The 21,214-nt window shown below is 41.1% G+C and overlaps 2 protein-coding genes across 2 annotated transcripts in view; both read left to right on the top strand.

Moving 5' to 3' along the window:
- LY75 (lymphocyte antigen 75) overlaps nt 1-12,434 on the top strand; it is a 69,605-nt gene extending 57,171 nt beyond the window's left edge. The window contains 6 exon segments of the mRNA XM_065413407.1: nt 328-548; nt 1,687-1,861; nt 3,185-3,352; nt 4,713-4,835; nt 6,152-6,319; nt 12,151-12,434. Coding sequence (XP_065269479.1) covers nt 328-548; nt 1,687-1,861; nt 3,185-3,352; nt 4,713-4,835; nt 6,152-6,319; nt 12,151-12,335 — 1,040 coding nt within the window. The 3' untranslated portion in view covers nt 12,336-12,434.
- Nucleotides 12,435-17,623: 5,189 nt separating this feature from the next.
- CD302 (CD302 molecule) overlaps nt 17,624-21,214 on the top strand; it is a 41,594-nt gene continuing 38,003 nt past the window's right edge. Inside the window, exon 1 of the mRNA XM_065413414.1 lies at nt 17,624-17,702. Coding sequence (XP_065269486.1) covers nt 17,636-17,702 — 67 coding nt within the window. The 5' untranslated portion in view covers nt 17,624-17,635. The remainder of the gene's footprint in view (nt 17,703-21,214) is intronic.

The raw sequence follows: 21,214 nt of genomic DNA, 5'->3' as shown, positions 1-21,214 counted from the left end.
CCTCCATGAACAGGACTCCCAATGAAGACCCTGCATCTGCTGCCATTGAACTCATTGGCAAAACTGTCATGGATTTCAATTTGCAGGATGAAGCTATCTGTCAGTATTCTAGTATTCTGCTCAGGATGGATGTTGGCTGTGTGCCTCCATCTTTCTCCCATCATTTAATATAAAAAAAGATAATGTGTATCCCGTAAGTAATTTATATTGAACACTTCAGTGCTTGAATTGAGTTGTTATAGACTGATGGATTTTAATATCTTCCACATATTTCTAATAACATGAATGAAGTGTATAGAATTAACTATGATCTTAATCTTGAAATAGGGCCCAGAGAGAACAAGCCTCCATTGCCTGAGTATATACTACATGGAAATAGCACATACAGGCTCCTTCAGAAAAAAATAACCTGGTATGAAGCATTAAGAGAATGCAAACAGAATGGAAGTGATTTAGTCAGCATACACAGTGAATCCCATCAGGTGTTTTTGGAAGATATTGTAAAGCGTGATGGATATCCACTGTGGCTTGGGCTATCAAGCCTTGATGTAAGTTTCTACTGTCATGACCATCGTTTCTTTTTCTGCAGTAATTTTCTGCAGTTGATTTCCAAAATCTTTGTGATCTTTCCAGGCTCTTTTAGAGGCTTGAATTTCATGCTAGAAGATTATTAGCTTTCTTTTCCCCCTACCACTAATAATATATGTTAACTTTTCCTACATGTTATTACACTTAGCTATTAGGGGATTAGAAATGTATTTTAGAATGAGTGTCTGATTTCATACTTACATGATGGGCCAAATTCACCCCACTAGCGTAGGGAAGTGCAGCGTGCAGCCTCTCTGCTCCACCTTGCCCATTAGACCACCATCCTTCCTCAGGGTTTTCAAAGGGGAGGGTAGCTTTAAGCTCCCTTTGGGGCCCACCAGCAAATACACCTCTACCCCGATATAACGCGACGTGATATAACACGAATTCAGATATAACGCGGTAAAGCAGTGCTCCAGGCGGGCGGGACTGCGCACTCCGGTGGATCAAAGCAAGTTTGATACAACGCGGTTTCACCTCTAACGCGGTAAGATTTTTTGGCTCCTGAGGACAGCGTTATATCGAGGTAGAGGTGTAGTGCTCATGGGAAACATCAATTCAGTGCATCTGTCCACCACCCTACCCATCTTTTGGGCTGCACTAATCCCTTCACCTCCCATGGCAGACTTTCCACTGCCGTGGTTTCCACCAGCCTACACTTCCAAGTGAGTCTAGCTTAGTAGCTTTCATCAAAAACTGATAAACTTTACATACTGCTCCCATCCCTGTGGTTTAACAGCTCACAACATGACTAAGTAATAGATTTGTTAGGACAGGAAGTGAAGAATGCCTTATGTATTGAAACCATAGGGGGAAATTAGGGAGGCATAATGTTACCAGGTTGGGATTTGGCCTGGCCACAACCCTACTCTTAGAGTACCACAGACTCCTCAATGATCACAGGTGGCCAGGGCCTTAGTTTTAAGTATTACCTGGAAGACAGAACCTGCTAACCATGTTGGGCATTGGTTCAGTACTGACGTGAAGGAAATGGGTTTTTGACTCTTCGGTACATCACTCTCTGTACATTATCTGTGTTTATATTTGATTAATTAAGACCTGAATGTAGTGGTATAAAAATTATTATTCTTTAATCAGGGAAGTGAATCTAATTTAGAATGGTCTGATGGAAGTGAATTTGACTACCGTCCCTGGGAACTAGAAAACTCTACATCTATTGGGAACTGCGTTTTTCTGGATACTAAAGGATTTTGGAAACGTGAAAGGTGCACAGATGTTGTTGATGGTGCCATTTGCTATACTTCTTCAGACAGTAAGCCTGATTTCCTTTTTTCCTGTAATTTAACACATACTCTATTTTACATGCTGTATTATGAACAGAAAATGAAGACTGAAAGAAATGTGATTTAGACTAAACCAGACATTTTGTTCTTTAAGACTGATTGTTTAGAAGGAGTGGCAAAGTACTCGTCAGTATATCTTGTAAACTTTGTGGCACCATACTTTGGTGTTTGATAACAGTGGTGGCCAGATACCTAAACAGGCATTAAAAATAGATACTGCTTGTTAAACAGCCTAATGTGAGAGGGTTTCTTTACGCCAAAAATGTTTTCACTGCAGAGTTTTGTTGGCTCAGCTTCCATGAAATACTAACTCTGTCAAAGTCATGTGCCGTCACTGGATTTCTGTTTTAAGATTTTGATAACTGCTCAGGACATTTCTTTCCCATGCCCATCAATGGAGTGAAACTTTAAACTGAGCTGAGCAGGGTGTACGTTGACTAACACATTACTGAAAGGCTTTTGGAAGGCAGTGTTGAGTAGTAGTTAGAACAGGAGACTCGCAGTCAGTACTCCTGAGTTTTATTCTCAACTATGCCAAGTTTAGCTTTGGGGCTTGGGCAAATCACAACCTTTCTGTGCCTTAGTTTTCCACTTATAAAATGGGAAATATATACCCTCCCTTTATAAAGCAATAAAGCACTTTGAGATCCTTGTGTGGAAGGTGCTATGAAAATTACCATATTAAATTATGAATCTTAGTTTGAGTAGTGGGAACATGAGACTGTCACCATCTGTATCTGTTTCATACTCCCTCACTTTAGACAATTACCTTGGCAAAATCTGATAAATAAAACTGGTGACCTCAGATTACCATCGTTTCTTCAAATTAGAGGGATCACTTTCACCATGACCCAATGTTTCATGGAAGAAATTAATATAATTAAATTAATATAAATATAAATTAATATAATTTTTATAAATTGTTAGACTGATTACCTCTTTGTGACCTATGGTATAAATGTCAGCTCTTAAATCAGAGGTCCACAATGAATGAGCATACATATTTCAAGGCCATTTGAATGCTTGAAATCCAGTAAGAATGAGCGGTCCCCCACTAATGGGAAGGTCAAAGTCCCAGAATATCTGGAACTTTTCTTGTAATCATTGGCTGATAATGAATGAATCTACTATATTTCAAGAAGCAAGCTAAATGGGATATAAATTAATTTTGTCGGTTAGACCATTTTCAGCATGTGTGTGTATTTTTGTATATAGCATCCCTACCCCAGAGTGATTTGACTCTGCAGAGCCTCTTTTAATTTGCATAATACAAAGGTTTTATATTTTTACAGAGAGACGACTACAGCCACAGCAAACCAAAGGCTCCTCCAGGTGTCCACAGGGTACTAGAACATCGCAGTGGTTGCAGTATAAAGATCATTGCTATGCATTTGACATGGCATTATACAATTTTTCAGTATATACTGCAGAAGAGGCTAAAAGAGTCTGCCAGAAGCTGGGTACGTTTGGTTTTATTTATAATGTGTTATATCTTGTAAATAGCTCGTCATTAAGGGAGGATTAGAAAAAACACACTGGCAAAACTTCTTCTTTATGTTTCTTTGATTTGGGAATATGTCTAATGGCTGGTTTTATCTAATGATTTTTGGAGCATTTGATTCATATTTTTGGTAAAGTTGTGCAATGTTCTGATTCCTTATCTGGAACATGAAAGTACATAAATAAAGTGATACCTCATACATAACCATTGATAAAGGATTCAGAAGATCAAGGCTGATTTCCAAAGGAAAACCTTTTTATTTTCCACAAACCACTTTATACAAATTAAAGCCTGTATTGTTACAAAGTCATTCATATTATAACCCTGGGCATAGGATGAATGCGGAGAAATCCCACCAAGGATTTGAAAATAGACACTTCACACTTCAAACTTAATGACGCACACAGAAGCTGAAAGGCCAATTTTTGTGCTAAAAGAAGAGCTTTTTTTCTTTTCTTTAGTAAATACTGGGGATTGTTTTGTGACAGATAATATAAGTAGCATGTAATTCCTCATGTACAGAATCCTTTGCTCCCTTCACAATTTTAGGATGTTTGAATTTTCATAATTTTAGCTGTGTAATTTTTTTTACTATTTAAGGTTAATTAAACTGTGTAAGATAAACTGAAATAAAAGAAGCAGGTATTCCCATTACCAGGTGTGACACCCAATTCAGGGCCACTTGGACCCAGTGTGGGTTAGAGCAAGAGTAGTCCTTCTTTAACTTATACTGTTGGCAGAAAGTCCTTTATGCCAGCAGAGGATCCGGTGCATTGAAGCACGCCTCCCTCCACCTCTACCCCCTGCCCCCAGTGCACCCCCTCCTTGCCATTACACCTTAAGTGCAGTGACATTATATAACAATATATGATTTGTTATTTAGATACAGAAAATTGGCCTGATCCTACAAGGTGCTGAGCCTCTATTTAGGTTAATAGGAATCAAGGGGGTTTACAGAAGATGCTTAGCACCTGACAGGATCAATGCTTCTGTTTCCATAAAGTATCATTTAATATCTTTCCAGACTTGCAGGAGAATTGTCTTTATTTTATTTTGCATCACCTGCCCAGATGATAAAACAAGAAGTTAACTTTGATCTGAGGCTGCTCATGACATTGCATTGTTCTCCTAGTCTGTGTTTTTCCTCTGCAGATTACATATCACAAAATTTTAGGAGTCCAAATTAGCAGATGTTCTCTCTCATTTCTGTGCCTTAAATGATCCCTTTTGAATTTTTAGAAAATCCATTTAATTTAAAAAGACTATGAGGGAAACCTCTAAAATTTCTTTCTGTACTGACCATTAAACTCTTCCCTTAGATCCCTCTGCAACACTATTGACTATAAAGGATGCCGAAGAGAATACATTTGTCAGCAACCACATAAGGCAAAATGACCTCATCACCAGAAGAGTGTGGCTTGGATTGTCTCAGAACTTCAGGGGTAAGAAGTAACTACCAACTATGTGTGTGTATATATCTTATATGGTAAATAAAAATGAATGAAAATAATATAAAAATACTTAGAATTTGAAAAGTTAACTGCCGGTGCTATGCAATTTGTTAGCATTAATTTATATAGTATAGTAACTTCTACCTCTTCTCAGTTTGTGTCAATTCCTAATGTTTCTTGATTTGTGATTTAGAATTATTTTCTCATATATTCAGTGGGTTAAATTCAAACATTTAGCTGCTAGATTAAGACACATGGGTTAAAAAAGGTATATGCGGAGAGGTGTTTTTTGTTGGCTTTTTTAAATTATTCTAAAATATTTATTTTACGAGTTTCACAGAATCACTTTTATTTTTGTGGCTTTGGAATGAAAATTAGATAATCAACAAAGGGACATTGTACAAGAGCTTGGGATTTTGATGAGAACTAGTTGGCTGTGATTTAATCCAGGCAAGACTGAGATAATGGTGGGTTGGTGGAAGCAGGCAGAAGAGTAAGTGGAACTTATATGGGCATGCAACTACCATTTGTAAAACAGTGTGAAAATTGGAGATGGTATTAGATTCTGGGCCAGTCCTAGATGACCAGGTAGCAGCTGCGACAGAGTATTTTCCATCTGCGCCTGGCAAGACAAATATAAACCTTTCTCTCCAATGTGAACCTTGTCAGAATTATCCATGCTTTTATCACCTCAAGACTAGATTACTGAAGTGCGCCCCACGTGGGGACTATTTAGAAGCTGAATCTACTGCTGGAATGCTGCAGTGCTCTTTTTAAGTGGAGTCGCACATTGGGAGCACATTAGACCAGTACACCATGATCTACACTGGCTTCCAATAAGTTTCTAGGTGGACTTTAAGCCCTAAATGATTTGAGACCTGGTTACCTGAGGTATCACCTCTCCCTGTGCCACATTTAGGATGAGCAAAGGCACTTGAGCTGGAACTCCTTCAATATAAATGAGACTGAGGTGCTGACAGGGCATTTTCCATGCAGGTTGCTCAGTAATTGAACTTACTTCGCTCCCAACTCTTGGTCTGCCAGATCCCAGATTTGTTAAACTGGGCATGCTGCAAAGCCTGTCTCTCTCAGGAAGGGTACACTGAGGTGGATATATTTATGTTTATGGGCAGTTTATGTTGTCGTTTGTTATTTATGTAATAGGCACCCAGCTCACTGGATGGGTACCTACAGTTGATTTTTAGAAATGAGATGAAATAAATAAATTGCGATTTTCACGTTATGTTGCAATATTGCAAATTTTTATGGTGATTTATCAAAGTAGTATTTGTGATCTCTCCCTACAGCTAAGTCCTTGAACTGGCTTGATGGTTCAGCAGTTAAATATGCCAATTGGGCAAACGGAACTTCAAAAGTCAATGGTAAATGCAGTGTTATCCTGTCCACAAATGGAACATGGTCTGAAGTTGACTGCAGTCATAGTAAAGGCAGAGTTGTTTGTAAAGCTCCTCTAGGTATGTCTTTCTTGTGTTTAATATACAATTTACTTTTTTATAATTGTTGCACTAAAGGATTTTTATGTCAGGCAAGGTCTGTGTACAGATCACTCAGATGAAATTCACTCCAGAAGACCTGTGGCTTAAGTGGGACTTAAATGGTGCATGGGCCTTCAGTGTGCTCTCTGCCTAGGATAATGTGTCCAGTATAGTTGTAAAAGAGTTACAGAGCTGATACTATCTTTTCTTTTATAGTTGTGAAGAATCTGGACTAATTTACATTTCAGTGTTGGCTTTAAGTCAGATGGGGGTTTTTTTTTGTAAGACCAGTCTGTGGTGCAAGGTTCATTTATCCTGTTTATTTTTAGGCTGCTTCTGTTTTTGTAAAGCAGCTAATTTCTGCTTTAATCTTTATATGTTCAATACCTGGTTGTCACATTTCTATGCATGGTTCAATGTCGTGTTGATGGGCACACTAGAAATGCATAGATAGATATTAATAAATAGTTAAGTATCAGAGGGGTAGCCGTGTTAGTCTGGATCCGTAAAAAGCGACAAAGAGTCCTGTGGCACCTTATAGACTAACAGCTGTATTGGAGCATAAGCTTTCGTGGGTGAATACTGCATCTGACGAAGTGAGTATTCACCCACGAAAGCTTATGCTCCAATACGTCTGTTAGTCTATAAGGTGCCACAGGACTCTTTGTAACTTTCAATAAATAGTTAGAGGCCTTCATCATAAGAATGGCCATACTGAGTCAGACCAATGGTTCATCTAGCCCAGTATCTCGTCTTCCGACAGTCGCCACTGCCAAATGCTTTCAAAGGGAATGAACAGAACAGGGCAACTGTCCAGTGATCCATCCTATCATCTATTCTGGCAGTCAGAGACTAGAGACAGCCAGAGCATGGGGCTGCATCCCTGACCATCTTGACTAATAGCCAATGATGGACCTATCCTCCATGAAATTATCTAATTCTTTTTTGAACCCAGTTATAGTCTTGGCCTTCACAACATCCCCCTGACAACGAGTTCCACAGGTTGACTGTGCGTTATGTGAAGAAGTACTTCCTTTTGTTTGTTTTAAACCTGCTTCCTATTAATTTCATTGGGTGACCCCTGGTTCTTCTGTTATTTGAAGGAATAATACTTCCTTACTCACTTTCTACACACCATTCATGATTTTATAGACCTCTGTCATATCACCCCTTCATCATCCATTCTCCAAGCTGAACAATCCCAGTCTTTTTAATCTCTCCTCATATGGAAGCTGTTCCACACCCTTAATTATTTTTGTTGCCCTTCTTTGTATCTTTTCCAATTCTAATATATCTTTTTTGAGATGGGGCGACCAGAACTACACACAGTATTCAAGATGTGGGCATACCATGGATTTATATAGTGGCATTATGATATTCACTGTTTTATTATCTATCCCGTTCCTAACATTTTGTTAGCTTTTTTGACTGCTGCTGCACTATCCATAATGACTCCAAATTCTCTTTCTTGAATAATAACAATCAATTTAGATCCCATCATTTTGTATGTATAATGGGGATTATGTTTTCCATTGTGCATTACTTTGCATTTATCAACATTTCGTCTGCCATTTTGTTGCCCAGTCACCCAGCTTTGTGAGATTCTTTTGTAACTCCTTGCACTCTGCTTTGGCCTTAACTATCCTGAGTAACTTTGTATCATCTGCAAATTTTGCCTCCTCACTATTTACCCCTTTTTCCAGATCATTTATGAATATGTTGAACAGCACTGGTCCCAGTCCAGATCCCTTGGGGATCCCGCTATTTACCTCTCTCTATTCTGAAAATTGAACACTTATTCCTATCCTTTGTTTTCTGTCTTTTAACCAGCTACTGATTCATGAAAGGACCTTCCCTCTTATCCCATGACTGCTTACTTTGCTTTAGACCCTTTGGTGAGGGACCCTGTCAAAGGCTTTCTGAAAGTCCAAGTAGACTATATCCTCTGGATCACACTTGTCCACATGTTTGTTGACCACCTCAGAGAATTCTAATAGATTGGTGAGGCATGATTTCCCTTTAAAAAAGCCATGCTGATTCCTCCACAGAAAATCGAGTTCAACTATGTGTCTGATAATTCTGTTATTTACTATAGTTTTAACCAGTTTTTCTGGTACTGAAGTTAGGTTTACTGACCTGTAATTGCCAGGATCGCCTCTGGAGCCTTTTTTAAAAATTGGTGTCACATTAACTATCCTCCAGTCATCTGGTACAGAAGCTGAGTTAAGTGATTGGTTACATACCACACTTAATAGTTCTGCAATTTCATATTTGAGTTCCTTCAGAACTCTTTGGGGAATACCATCTGGTCCTGGTGACTTATTACTGTTTAATTTACCAATCAGTTCTAAAATCTCCTCTATTGACACCTCAGTCTGGGACAATTCCTCAGATTTGTCACCAAAAAGAATGGCTCAGATGTGGGAATCTCCCTCACATCCTCTGCAGTGAGGAACGATGCAAAGAATTCATTTAGCTTCTTCACAATGACCTTATCTTCCTTGAATGTTCCTTTGAACCTCCATCGTCCAATGGCCCCACTGATTGCTTGGCAAGCTTCCTGCTTCTGATGTATTTTAAAAAAAATTGCTGTTAGTTTTTGAGTCTTTTCCTAGTTGCAAAATTCCAAAATTTGCTAGTTCCAGAATTCTTCTGCTGGCAGGTACCAAGTGTATACCATCAGTCTACATTCCCTAATATCCAATCTGCTGTAGGACAGAAGTGTGTTTTCCAAAGTTTATTAACAGCTACAACAGAAATAAATATGGGGGCTACAGTATACAAGTGTTTGCCTTCTTTCCTGCCCCACCAGTGGACCTCACATGGAGAGGCAGGAATTCATGGTTTTAGTACTGGGGCTGGTCCTATGGGCAGCAGGTGCATGTATGTGGCATGCCAGGGAAAAGTTGAGGGTGCCACTACCTGGTCACTGAGAGATCAGTTTGGAGCACTAGCATCTTAGTGGCTTCATCTGTGTATGCAGTGTTACCATGACAGCTGCGTAGATTTCAGCAAAATCTACAGTGCGTGTCCATGTCATAGAATAATCTCTGTAAGTTTCCTTCATAGCAGCAAGTTTCCCCCTTACTAAAATACCCGTCTTTGCTAGCTATTTCTGTATAGGATGCGGCACTACGCTCTTTCCATTGAGGAGCTAAAGTAATTCTTGCTATGAGTAAGAAGTCCCATGTGCAAGTTTATCCATTCTTGCAAGCAGACAAACTACACTAGATTAAGGTCTTGTTTACTCTTAAAGGTTTGCTGGTATAACTTTACCTGTCTGATGGCTGGGGAAAGGATCCAGTTCCCATACTGCTACTTCACATTTCACTCCTTCCAGGATAGAAATCAGTTACTTGGGTCAGAAAGGGTCCTTGGAAGCAGTGGGATCTTTCAGATTTTGCCTACACCTCCATGGAAGTTGAGAGGGAGGAACAATGGGAAGCTAATGTTCCTGTTCATGTTTTAAGGAAGAGAGCTACAAGATCTTCTCTGACCCTGCCTCAGAAATGGGTTTCCTCCTGCTTCTAGGAAGCTCAGGGACAGAATTAAGTATGCACTGAGGCACAAAGTACATTTAAACAGTGAGGAAAACCAACATTAAAGACAATAGGTTTTGTGACAGATTCAGACCAGAAGGCTATAAAAGAGTAGTGGAAGGCAAATATATCAGCCTCAGGATGAGCAGGTCCCTGTTCCCTGGGTAGCCAAACAAAGGCTACTCCGGGACAATCAAGACACCTGATGCCAATTAACCAATTAAGGTAGTTAGGCTCATAGGTGCCAACTTTCCCCAGCGCCGGTGGGTGCTCGTGCCCCCCCCCCGGCCCTGCCCCGACTCCACCCTTTCCCCGCCCCCATTCCAACCCCTTCCCCAAAGTCCCCACCCCAACTCCGCCCCCTCCCTGCCCCTATTGGACCCCTTCTCCAAATCCCTGCCCCAGCCCCACCTCTTCCCCGAGTGTGCCGCGTTCTCCCTCCTCCCTCCCAGCCGCGTGAAACAGCTCTTTCACGGCGCAAGCGCTGGGAGCTAGGGGGAAAAAGCGGGCACGCAGTGCGCTCAGGGGAGGAGGTGGAGCGGAGGCGGAGGTGAGCTGGGGTGGGAGGGCAGGGTGGGGAGCTGCCGGTGGGTGCTGAGCACCCACCAATTTTTCCCTGTGGGTGCTCCAGCTCCGGAGCACCCACAGAGTCGGCGCCTATGGTTAGGCTAATGCAGGCACCTGACTCCAATTAACTGGCAAAGGGTCAGTTAAAGCTGTTAGGCTAATGGAGACAGCTGGAACTAATCAAGGTCCCACTCATAGTGCTTAAAAGCTCTCCTTCCAGTTCTCTCAAGAGAGCCCAGGTGGAAGGAGCTGGAGGAGAGGAAGCGTTGCTGAATCCTAAAGTAAGGGTGCAACTAGGAAAAGGAGACCATGGGGAAGTGGCCCAGGGAATCAAAACAGCACCAGTGGTGAAGGGGAAGCTGCCAACAGCTGCTGCTATTAGGGTCCCTGGGCTGGAACCCAGAGTAGAGGGTGGGCCTGGGTTCCCTCCCACCCCCTTGCTCTACAGCACCCCCTGAGGGGGCAGCAGGCCTAGATCTAGACAGGAGGCAGGATTGCACCTACTGAGCTCTGAGGAGCAACAAAGACTGTGGGGTATTCCCCATTCCCACCTTCCATACTGGCCTGTGATGAAAGTAGCTCAATAAAGCTGTGACCTTTGCCACTACACAAAGAAAGGGAAGTCACATTGAGGGCCTTAGCGAGCTTCTGAGGCCACTAAATCCGCCCGGAAGCACGGGACCCACCACTACAAGCTCAGAACTTTGTCACCGTTTTTATGCTTCAGTGGAGACCTTTAAAGTGTGTCTCCACTTCAAAATTTGCTACTTCTATTTTTCAAAAAATGTTCATGTCAGAGGACCCAAAGTACCCTCAGTTATATTGAGTGCAATTCCATATTGATTTAAATGTAAATAATTTCTTAATAGATTAAGAAATATCAGCAAAGTGATTCAAAATTAGCTACTAGATTAAATGGCAGAAAACTTTGTTAATACAGAGTTAATATTGTCCAGCAATAGCTTGCGCCCTTCCAGAATGTCAAGTTCAGACTTCAGAAAACCAGGAAATACAGAGTTAAGGTACACCCACATGTAACCTTAACTCTGGCCTCTTTGAGCAGTGCCCCCAAAACACCCATACTACACATACTCACTCTGTCTTTTCACTGTAAAGGAAAGGAGCTATATGCACCTGCCGTGCACTCAAACACTTAACATACTCTCCTGATAGACTACCACACTTGTTAAATTCAACAATCACTTCCCACGTATATGCAAAAAAGTATTGCCAGAATAGGTCACCTTTAATTTAAGAAAAGCTGTTCAGGGTGGGTTTTTTTGTTTTTGTTTTGTTTTTCTGTGGAGTTGTATCCCAGGACACTGTGGCAAATGGCCCCAAATTTAGATCACTGACCCTATTCTGAATCTCCAGGAGGCAAACCAAATTTCAAGGCAATCCAAGTAACCAGACGGATTGTAGCACAATTAGAACAGTCCAGCTTTAAACAGAAAGGGCTTCTTAACCTTAATCATAGTGGAGCTTGTGCTTAGCTACAATATTTGGCACTTATAGGAAACTAGCTTTTGAATTGATGGTGTGGAAAATATTTGTGTGTGTGTCCGTAAGACTTAAAATAGAGTTCCTGAACTTCAATAAAATGACTTTATAGTAAATTTATACATATTAGTATAAAACTTTGCTGTATAACAAATATTTTTCAGTCAAAAACACTGATTAACTATTTTCATTTCTCTTTTACAGGCACTAATCATACTGGAGTGGCTATAACATTTGCTCTGTTAATTATCCTAGTCTTGGTTGCTGGATTAATTTGGTATCTCTACAAAAAGAAACGGCTTCAGTGGGGTGGCTTCTTTGCAGTACGCTATGAACGAGGGATGAATGAAGATGAGACTGATAGCATGTTTACCAAAGATGATTACTGAGAAACTGTTCTTGCTAATTGTTTTATTACAAATTCTACTGTGTGAAACTATGGGGAATGGGCTACTTGACACTTTATTAGTTCCTTCTGAAAAACAAGTAAGAAGATTATTAACCAGTGGCTAAATTCTGCCTCTAATACATGTGTGCAATTTTAAGTCAGTGGGAGTTAACTGAATTTGGCTTTAGCTGTAAATCTTGCACAAGGTAGAAGTTCCCTGAGCCTCTATAGCTCTGTGATTCCATATTAAATCTGGGTATTGCCTCTAAAATCTTTACCTACATTATCTTTTTTTTTTCTCCTTTTTCTTTTTTTGGTAAAGCTTTTTGGGGGGTTGCGGGTGAGGAATAGACATTTAAACCGCAAACCAAACAAACTTTAAATTAAATATCTAGCTTTTTACAGGCAATTATTGATTAAACCGTTGGTGTCAAAAGACATACATTTTGAGATACAGTACATGCCCTGTTTCTAGCATTGGGTCATCCTGCAACAACTAGCACAAATTATGATGATAAATACCAGATAAATAATATTTGGAATAACCACGTTTGTAATAACTCATTAATTATCGACTGTGATATAATACAGAGGGGCTTGTAACCACTGACAATTTCTGTTCTCACTGAGGTAGAATCTTAACATTTGGTATGCTCATTATGGTCCATTGAGTGCAAGAGAGAGAGAAATTATATCTGAACATTGATTTTTTTTTCCCTCAGAGGTCACCAAAAAGCCATCATCACTCTTTCCTATCATATGAATTATTGTTCAGGTGCCCTTCAGAGCTAGAATCATGACATAGAGTATGCTCTTTCAGTGTGGAATTCTATCAATAAGGAAATATTCCTATTAAAAAACCAGGTAACATTTAAGTCTGAGCCAATTGCAGGCTCATACATGAATAGCCATGACCTCCGAAGATGCTACTGATGTCAGCACAACTGGGATTAAGGGCTAAATACAAACATGAGCAAAATTCAAACCTTATGTATACACTCTGTGACCTTCTAAAAGCAGTTCAATGAATGGTGTATTTTTCACTGTAAGGAGACTGTCCCTTTTAAGCAAGAATTTTCAGGCGTCTTTTCATAGGCTCTATGTGGTGATGCAAGTACCCCATAGCAGGCATGTTGAAAATCAATTTCTGGGAATGAGGAGGGAGTAGAAAAGGAAGACTAGTCTTTAAACTAGTATTTAGAGAATAACCTTTAAATCTGCCAAAATCCATCCTATGTTTTTAAAGTTGGTATAGAATTAGATCTGAATGACGATGTCCTGCACTAACACATGGGAAAGACTCACAGTTCATTTCCTAGTCTGTTGCACTCCCTTGCAGGGCTACAGGAGTGTTTCAGAGCCAGTATTCCTGGTTCTGTAATGAGGAAATCCATAAGGTTGATGAACCACAGTCCTGCCAGCCAATTTAAGGAGCCTCATTGACTACTTCCTAAGCAAATGCTTGTTGTTCAAGGATAGTTGGAATGATATATTATTTGGAGTGGGTGGTGTGTAAAGTGGGAGAAAAGTCAGGGCAGCAGAGAGTGCTGTGACAGGGACTCTGGAGTAATGGGGGAAAGTTTTAGACTTAAAATACAAGGTAATGATCTAGCACAGCTGTTCTGATCACATGATACAAAAGGATAAACACTGTATTAGGTCTGAATAGTATCCTAACTCACCTATGCTATGATTAAACATACAACTTACAACTTGATAACAAATAAGGTATTTCCTCTATAATCAGTTTCAGAAATGAGATGAAAATATGTCCCAGGTAGTGAGTGGGAGGGAATGTTTCGCAACTCAAGTTGTGTGCATACATGCTACAAATTCTTGATCTATTTACATGCAAGTTAAAGTTGTTTTTTTACGTGCTGTGTCAGTTGCCTTTTGTATGTACTCCAAAAAGGCTACTAGAGTCAAGGGTTTTTTTAAAATATATATTACTTGATTAAACCATTATAGTAAGTCACTGTGCGAAAGTGGAATAATAATTGTAAGAAAAATGTTTCTTAATGCACATTGTCCTTTTTCAGATCAGACCTGTTTACTGTTTTGAAGGAATATATGCTATTTAAGTAAAAAAACATACTGTACACAAAAGACCAAATTCATTCCTGGTGTAATTCCATTGACATCAGTGGTATTACATCAGGAGTATATTTGGCCAAATATGCTGAGAATAAAATAAATAAATAAATAATAGTAGAGATACTTTTAAGGGTGACAGGCCAGACCTGTGAGCCTCTCTCTTTTTGTTGCTGATGCAACACTCCCCTTTGTGCTTGTTTGCACTATTCTGATATGCAGTCTTTTAAAATGATACTTGGAAGTACAGTATCTTTCTAGCAAGATTTTTGTAGATGGTTTTAGTACTCATATACAAGAATAGGTACCAGACAAGCACGCTAAAGTAAATAGTTCTGTATTCGTTCTCTGATTGGAGAAAAAGTTAAGCACGTTGTCCTTTTGATACCTGGCCATAACTAAGAAAAGAGAGTAAGAAAGAAATTGGCCTTGTAGCAATTTATGCAAAAAACTATTGAAATTGGCTGCAATACCTTGGAGTAAAGTTTAGGTAAAATGTGAGACTATTTAACCTTGTTGCTGTGCTTCACATATTGCTTTTACAACAGTCTGGTTCTTGTGATCCTCTATTTTATTATAATTATGAAACATTTATATTACAGTAGCACGAAGCAGAGTGGGGTCTTACTATGGTAAGTGTTGTATAAACCCCTGAGAACACAGTTCTTGCCTCTACTGTGTATTTAATGACAAAAATTTCCAACTAATGTGATAAAAATATTATCAATAAAGCAATAGGCAGCATGGCCATGATCCAGCAAAGCACTTTAACGTGCATAATTTTAAGTTAACATAAATGCTTAAATGTTTTGCTGGATGGGGTCTAAATTAATGGATTTAGAGAAGTTTTGTACTGTATTAAATAAAGTTGTATATGGTTGTCCTTTTCTAACAAAAGTACAGGTCAGGTATTTTTGTACAAATATAAATTAGATACATGTGTGTTCAGCCTTGCTAGTTTTATGACTGTTTGCACTTATGGGCTTGCCTGGATGTGAATTTACAGATAGAAAGTGTATTTTTAATGTTATTACCAAGATAACTAAATTATGATTTCAAGACACATGAATATACAATAAAAGGATAGTGTTTTTATAAAGTGTTTGTGTATTGTTGTGAATTATGTAAATAATTTTGTAAGGCACACTTCCAATGTTTTTTACAATATACTAGTAAATGGAATCTTGGGTAGCTTTTATTTCAGTGAGCACAACTGTCTTAGCATAAATGAACAGCCCACTTTCTGGATTGAAGTGTACAGTGAGGATAATATACAAACATGCTCTTAAATCTTGAAAGAATAAAATTTATAAAAAGTCAGCCTAATTTTTTTGTTTGTTTCTGTGGGGAAAAATTAACAGAGCTGAATGTCTATACAGCACCTAGCACAATGGTGTTTCTACAATTAAGTAATAACTAATGTTAAGGGGGTTTAGTAGAAACTTTGATAAACTGGTGGCATTGAATTCTTTTATAATGGAGGAAAACATGTTGCTGTGGAATACAAGAAGACTCCTAATGACTATCAGGCTTCTGCTGCACAGACCTGGCAATAATTAAAGAGAAATGTGGCCAATTTAAGCATTTAATACATGCTAAGGTCTGATTCACTAGTGTCCCAAGGCTCCTTTCTGCCCATGTAACGAACCTCTAAAGTTGCGGTAACAGCCCCCCAGGGAATTCCCCTGAAAATAGGGGAAGTACCCATCAGGTGTAGTCATCTATCTTCCAGCCTCAAGATACTTTCGGTCTGATTATAATGAGACACATCAGTTATAAAATTTACATACCATCTTGCCTTTTTAAGATTTACTATGAATTCTCTCCTGCCTAAAAGGACCTCTTAAATCTTTCTGGGCAAAATTCTGCGGTTCATACTGATATAAATCTCCCATTGACTCTAGTAGGAGCTTTTACCTAAGGACTGCAGAATTTGTATTTGTTTGTTTGTTTTGTTAGCAAAGGAGACAAAAGGTCCTATAATGGTGGAGCCTGATTATATGCAGGGCAGATCTTCTTCACTAGTGCTCAAGAATTGAGATCGGGGTTATTTTATCTCAATGTAATAGTATTTGTGGGTGAAGTTCACTGGGGATATTATAAATGTTAACTTATGCTAAAGGACAAGAACAAGCATGAGAAAATGGGCTTTTTAAAAAGCCCATCTACTTCACCTCACACTGGGAGCACAGTCATGGACCTCAAAATATTATATGCATCTATATTATTAGTGTCAAGTGTAGTTTAAATTCCTTGGGGAGGGGCTACATCTTCTGTGTTTGCACAGTATCATATGTAATAAAAGGTGAGATAGGAGTGTGTGTAAAAGATTGATCTTTTTTACCCAGCTTCAGTCACATGACATGGGTCAAGGCTACCAAAGTTTCTAGATCTGTGTCTGTCACCTGGCAGAAGTCAGTAGCCTACTGTTGTTGCTTCTCTCCCCACACCTGCCTTGCCCGTTTTTCTCGTTTTGGAAATAAAATGCAAACAATATAACCCAAAAGTAACCACCACCACTGAATAGAGCCAATTGATAAACACAGACAGCTAGGCCAGGCTTTTCCATTGCAGTTCACAGGCATGTTACCAGCACAATCGAATACTGTTGAGATTTCAACCTTATTTCAATTCAGTTTTCAAACTTTTGTACTCAGAGCCTATTCCAAGCTAGTTTCCACGTGGAGAGGAGCTGACAGAAGTGCCGAGGCCAGGAGTTTAGAGGAGCCATGTAAAAGCGAGGGGGGAAGGTGGAGGACAGAGCACGTCTTACACTAGTGGGATGAGGGGAGATTTCTCCTTGTGTTAGTATATTTGCAACGTGCGCTGCACTGTATCTGGTGGCTAATAGAACCGTTCGGAAGGCAGGGCACGCTCGCTCCCCCGCTGCTGAAGGCAGAGCTGGCCCTGGACAGCCCAGTCACCTGGGGCTGGGCGTGTTTGCACGGCCTGACTCGCCTGCACGCCCAGACGGCTAGCCCCGGTCATGCCCAGCAGATGCCGCATGGGCCCCGCGCCGGAGCCAGCCCTGTTGGGAGCGGCGCGTTAGCGCAGCCCAGCCTGCAGGGGCTGGCAGCTTTCGGGGGCCGCGCTCCCGGCCCCTGCCCTGGGCTGCCCCCGCAGTGGGTGGTGTCCGGCCGGCCGGCGCGCTGCTCCCCCCTGCAGGCGCAGCCTTCCGAGAGCCGGCGCGAACTGGAGTGAGCCGGGGCTATGGAGCCCCCTTTCCCCGCGCTGCTCTGCCTGCTCGGCCTCCTCGCCACCGCCTCCGGAGCAGCCGGTAAGGTGCTCCCCTCCCGCGCCTGTCAGCCCCCAGCCTCCGCTCAGGCTGCAGGGCCTCGGGCTACGGCCCCCCTGCGGGCTCCGAGCCCAGCCATTGTCCCTCTCAGGGCGGGCGGGGTGTGACACCCCCTGCGGGAGGAAGCGCAGCCTACGCTGCTGGGTTTGCGGAGTAGATGCGGCCCCGAGCTCGAGGGACGGTCCCCCACCCCGGTGCATTGTAAGTCTACAGAGGGGAGGAGTTCACCCTGCCGGTTGCATGTTTCCCATTGCGGGAGTGGGGGGTGCTGCTGCGTTGGGCATTGCAGGCCCCTGGGGATTGCTGCTGTCTGACACGCTTGGCCTGCCATGAAAATAGATATTGTCTGGGCTAGAAAAGTAGGCCATGTTTTTAAACGTGTGAGCGAAAACATGTTAGCTAGCCCAACCTCAAACAGGACTTTGCACCCATTGCAGCAGATATGGTCAGTCGTGGTTAAAAACCTGTTACCCAGCCGTGGTCAGCCTTTAAGGGAGTCTAGTGTTAGCCACAACCAGCAAACATTTTGAAACACAACCTATTTCCAAATCTAGACAGGGCCACAGTCCCGTTATGTTTTTAGTCTTGCTCCTCCTCCTATAAAATCAGATGAGAGGCAAATTCATTTCCTGTTCCTCATGAGGGGAGAGAAAGCTTTGTGTTGTGTGCTGAGAAGTTTCATTTTCTGGAAAGTCCATTTGGCTAATGTACAGCTATTGAGAAACAATGCAAAGCAAACACCCCTTCAAACATGGAGCATTAAAAAACATAATATAGTCTGGAGCGAGTGCCTTCTCATGCTTTCTTATCAAAACTAATGACCCAGTCCTGCAAAACTGTACACATATGTTCAACTCTTAAGCATGTGAATAGTACCATTAATTTTATTTCAGCTGGACAGTTTGAGTGAGTAAAGTTAAGCATGTGCATAAATATTTGAAGGCTTGGAACCTAATTGTGAAATGAATAGTAACAAAGGAAAGGACCAGTTAAACTAGGGGAAATGACACATGCGATGTGCTCCTGTCAGTTAAATGCCTAATACCTGGGAACTATATTTTTCCCTTACCCAGGGTAGGCTTTAAATAGAGCTTTTCTATTTCTAGTTATATAGTAGGACTATGATCCTACATAATTCTGGTAAAGAAAGTGTGTGCACATTATCAACATGTATATCAGCATTATGGCATAGAAAAAAATCATGTTAGTCTTGCAATTTATGAAAGAATTGCATTGCTGCACAGTCATAAGTTGTATGATTAAGTGGTTTTGATTTTTCAAAGCACTTTAAAAGAAATGAAGAGGGTTTTCTCCTTTTGAATTTTTCAACATTTCTGCACTTTTCCTAGATAATGCTATTTACTTACTTTTCCACTTCACATGACTAATAAACTGATCAGTGTTATTCATTAATGCACCAGCACAATACTGCCGTGTTTAGGTTACAAATTGTGTAGGGAAATGTTTAAATTTAAACAACAACAAAAGTTTTCATTTAATTTAAAAAAAAAGTTTTAATTGTTATGGTAAAAGTTTCTTATGACTTGCATGCTTGCTTATACATCGTGACCCCATTCAGGATGAAACTCTCCACAGAAAGAGCAAAAGATACTGTGCAGTAAAAATTGAATCCAGAGACTAGCTGTCCTTTGTCTGTCAGTTGAGGTACTGAAATTTCTGTGTGTCTCAGAGTAGCTACACATAGTAGGAAGATTGTTGCACAAGCTCACAACAGCCTTTGCCTAGGGTTTTCCCAGATGTAAAACTCAGGTGACAGTGACTATTTCTTCACTGCATAGTTAACCTGGGTGACTGAGCACCTGGGTCAGAGCTCTCAGGTTAGCCTAGTCTTGGGTATCAGCCTCCCTGCTGCAAAGCCCTACCCTAGTTACTGTGTCTTCACTGTTTCTGCGCTCACCCATGTGTGTGTCTGGGGGCATGGTTCTTTGTGTTGAAATGCTCTAGGATTCGTTTCCAGTCAGTTAGGGAAGAATTTGTCTGTCCTTCAAGGGTAATTGTGGCAAGGCATTGGAGGGCTATCAGCATTTGAATGATTTTTTTCCCCGGAGCCTCATTGCAAGGTGGATTCCAGCCTGAGTTAAAGCAGAGCCCAGATTCTAACTCATACTCCCAGCCTGGTAAGTTAGCCTGGGTTTAAAGCACCTCCAAACCCAGATCAGTGGCTTTTTTTTTTTTTTTTTTTTTGGTGGATGATAGGCACGTTAACTGGGGCCCTTACCTGGTTTTTAGCCTAAACTGTGCGTTGTAGACATACCCTGCTTGTTAAGGAAAGAGACAGGCAGAAGAGCTGCTTCTGGGAACAGGGTAGACTTACTTGGGGCCTGGGTAAGGGGAGTTGCCTCTGTGCAGTTTCTTACAACCCCTGTTTGTGAAATCAAGACTTGTGTACATTTGGTAAATAAATAAATTACAGTAAGAAAATACCTGACTGCTTAACTGATTTCTGCTTCAGATGGGAAACCGAGCTGCAAGGCATCAAAAATCTGCTACCCTTGCCAAAGGAGCAACATTATTTATTTGTATTTACAGTAATGCCTAGAGGCTCTTAGGCTATGTCTACGCTAGCACTTTTGTTGGTAAAACTTTTCTCAGTCAGGGGTATGAAAAAAACACACCTCTGACCAACATAAGTTTCACTGACCGAAGCACTGGTGTGGACAGTACTGTCGGCGGGAGATGCTTTCCTGCTGACATAGCTACCGCCGCTTGTTGGGAGTGGTTTAATTATGTGGATGGGAAAGCTCTCTCCATCGGCATAGAGCGGCTAGGCTACCCTGGAGACCTTACAGTGATGCATCTGCAGCAGTACATCTGAGCCACTCTATGGTCTGTAGTGTAGACATAGCCGAAGTGAGATCAGGACCCCACTGCTCAAACAGATAGGGCTAGTCTTCACTAGAAGTGTTACAGCTGTGCTGCTGTAGTGCGTCTGGTTAAGACGCTCTGTGTCAACAAGAGAGAGCATAATAAAACCACCTCCACGAGAGGCAGTAGCTATGATGTCAGGAGAATCTCTCCCACTGACATAGTGCGGTCCACACTAGCCTTAGGTTGGTGTAACTTATGTCATCACTCAGGAGAGTGGCTTATTCACACCCCCGAGTGACATAAGTGGTAGTGTGTACAAGCCCATCGTAAGAGAGAGTCTGCCCTGAAGAGCTTGCAATCTAAATAGACAAAATAATTAAAGGGGGCGGAGAGAGAATCAAAGCATGGAGAGGTGAAGTGACTTGTCCAAAGTCACAAAGCAGGTCAATAGCAGGACTAGGAAGATAACACAAGCTTCCTGACTCCCAGCCCACTGCCTTATCCACTAGCCCACTCCGGCTCTTGGACAAAACCCTAGAGTTTGGGTCAGGATCCAAGTAGCAATATAGATTTGTCTACAGACTCTACACCAGGGATCTCAAACTCAAATCACCACGAGGGCCACATGAGGACTAGTACATTGGCCCGAGGGCTGCATCACTGAC

This window comes from Emys orbicularis, chromosome 11 (genome assembly GCF_028017835.1).
Source record: "Emys orbicularis isolate rEmyOrb1 chromosome 11, rEmyOrb1.hap1, whole genome shotgun sequence".
NCBI classification, from domain to species: domain Eukaryota; kingdom Metazoa; phylum Chordata; order Testudines; family Emydidae; genus Emys; species Emys orbicularis.
Note: the sequence above shows the minus strand (reverse complement) of the source record. Positions and strands in the feature narration are given on the sequence as shown.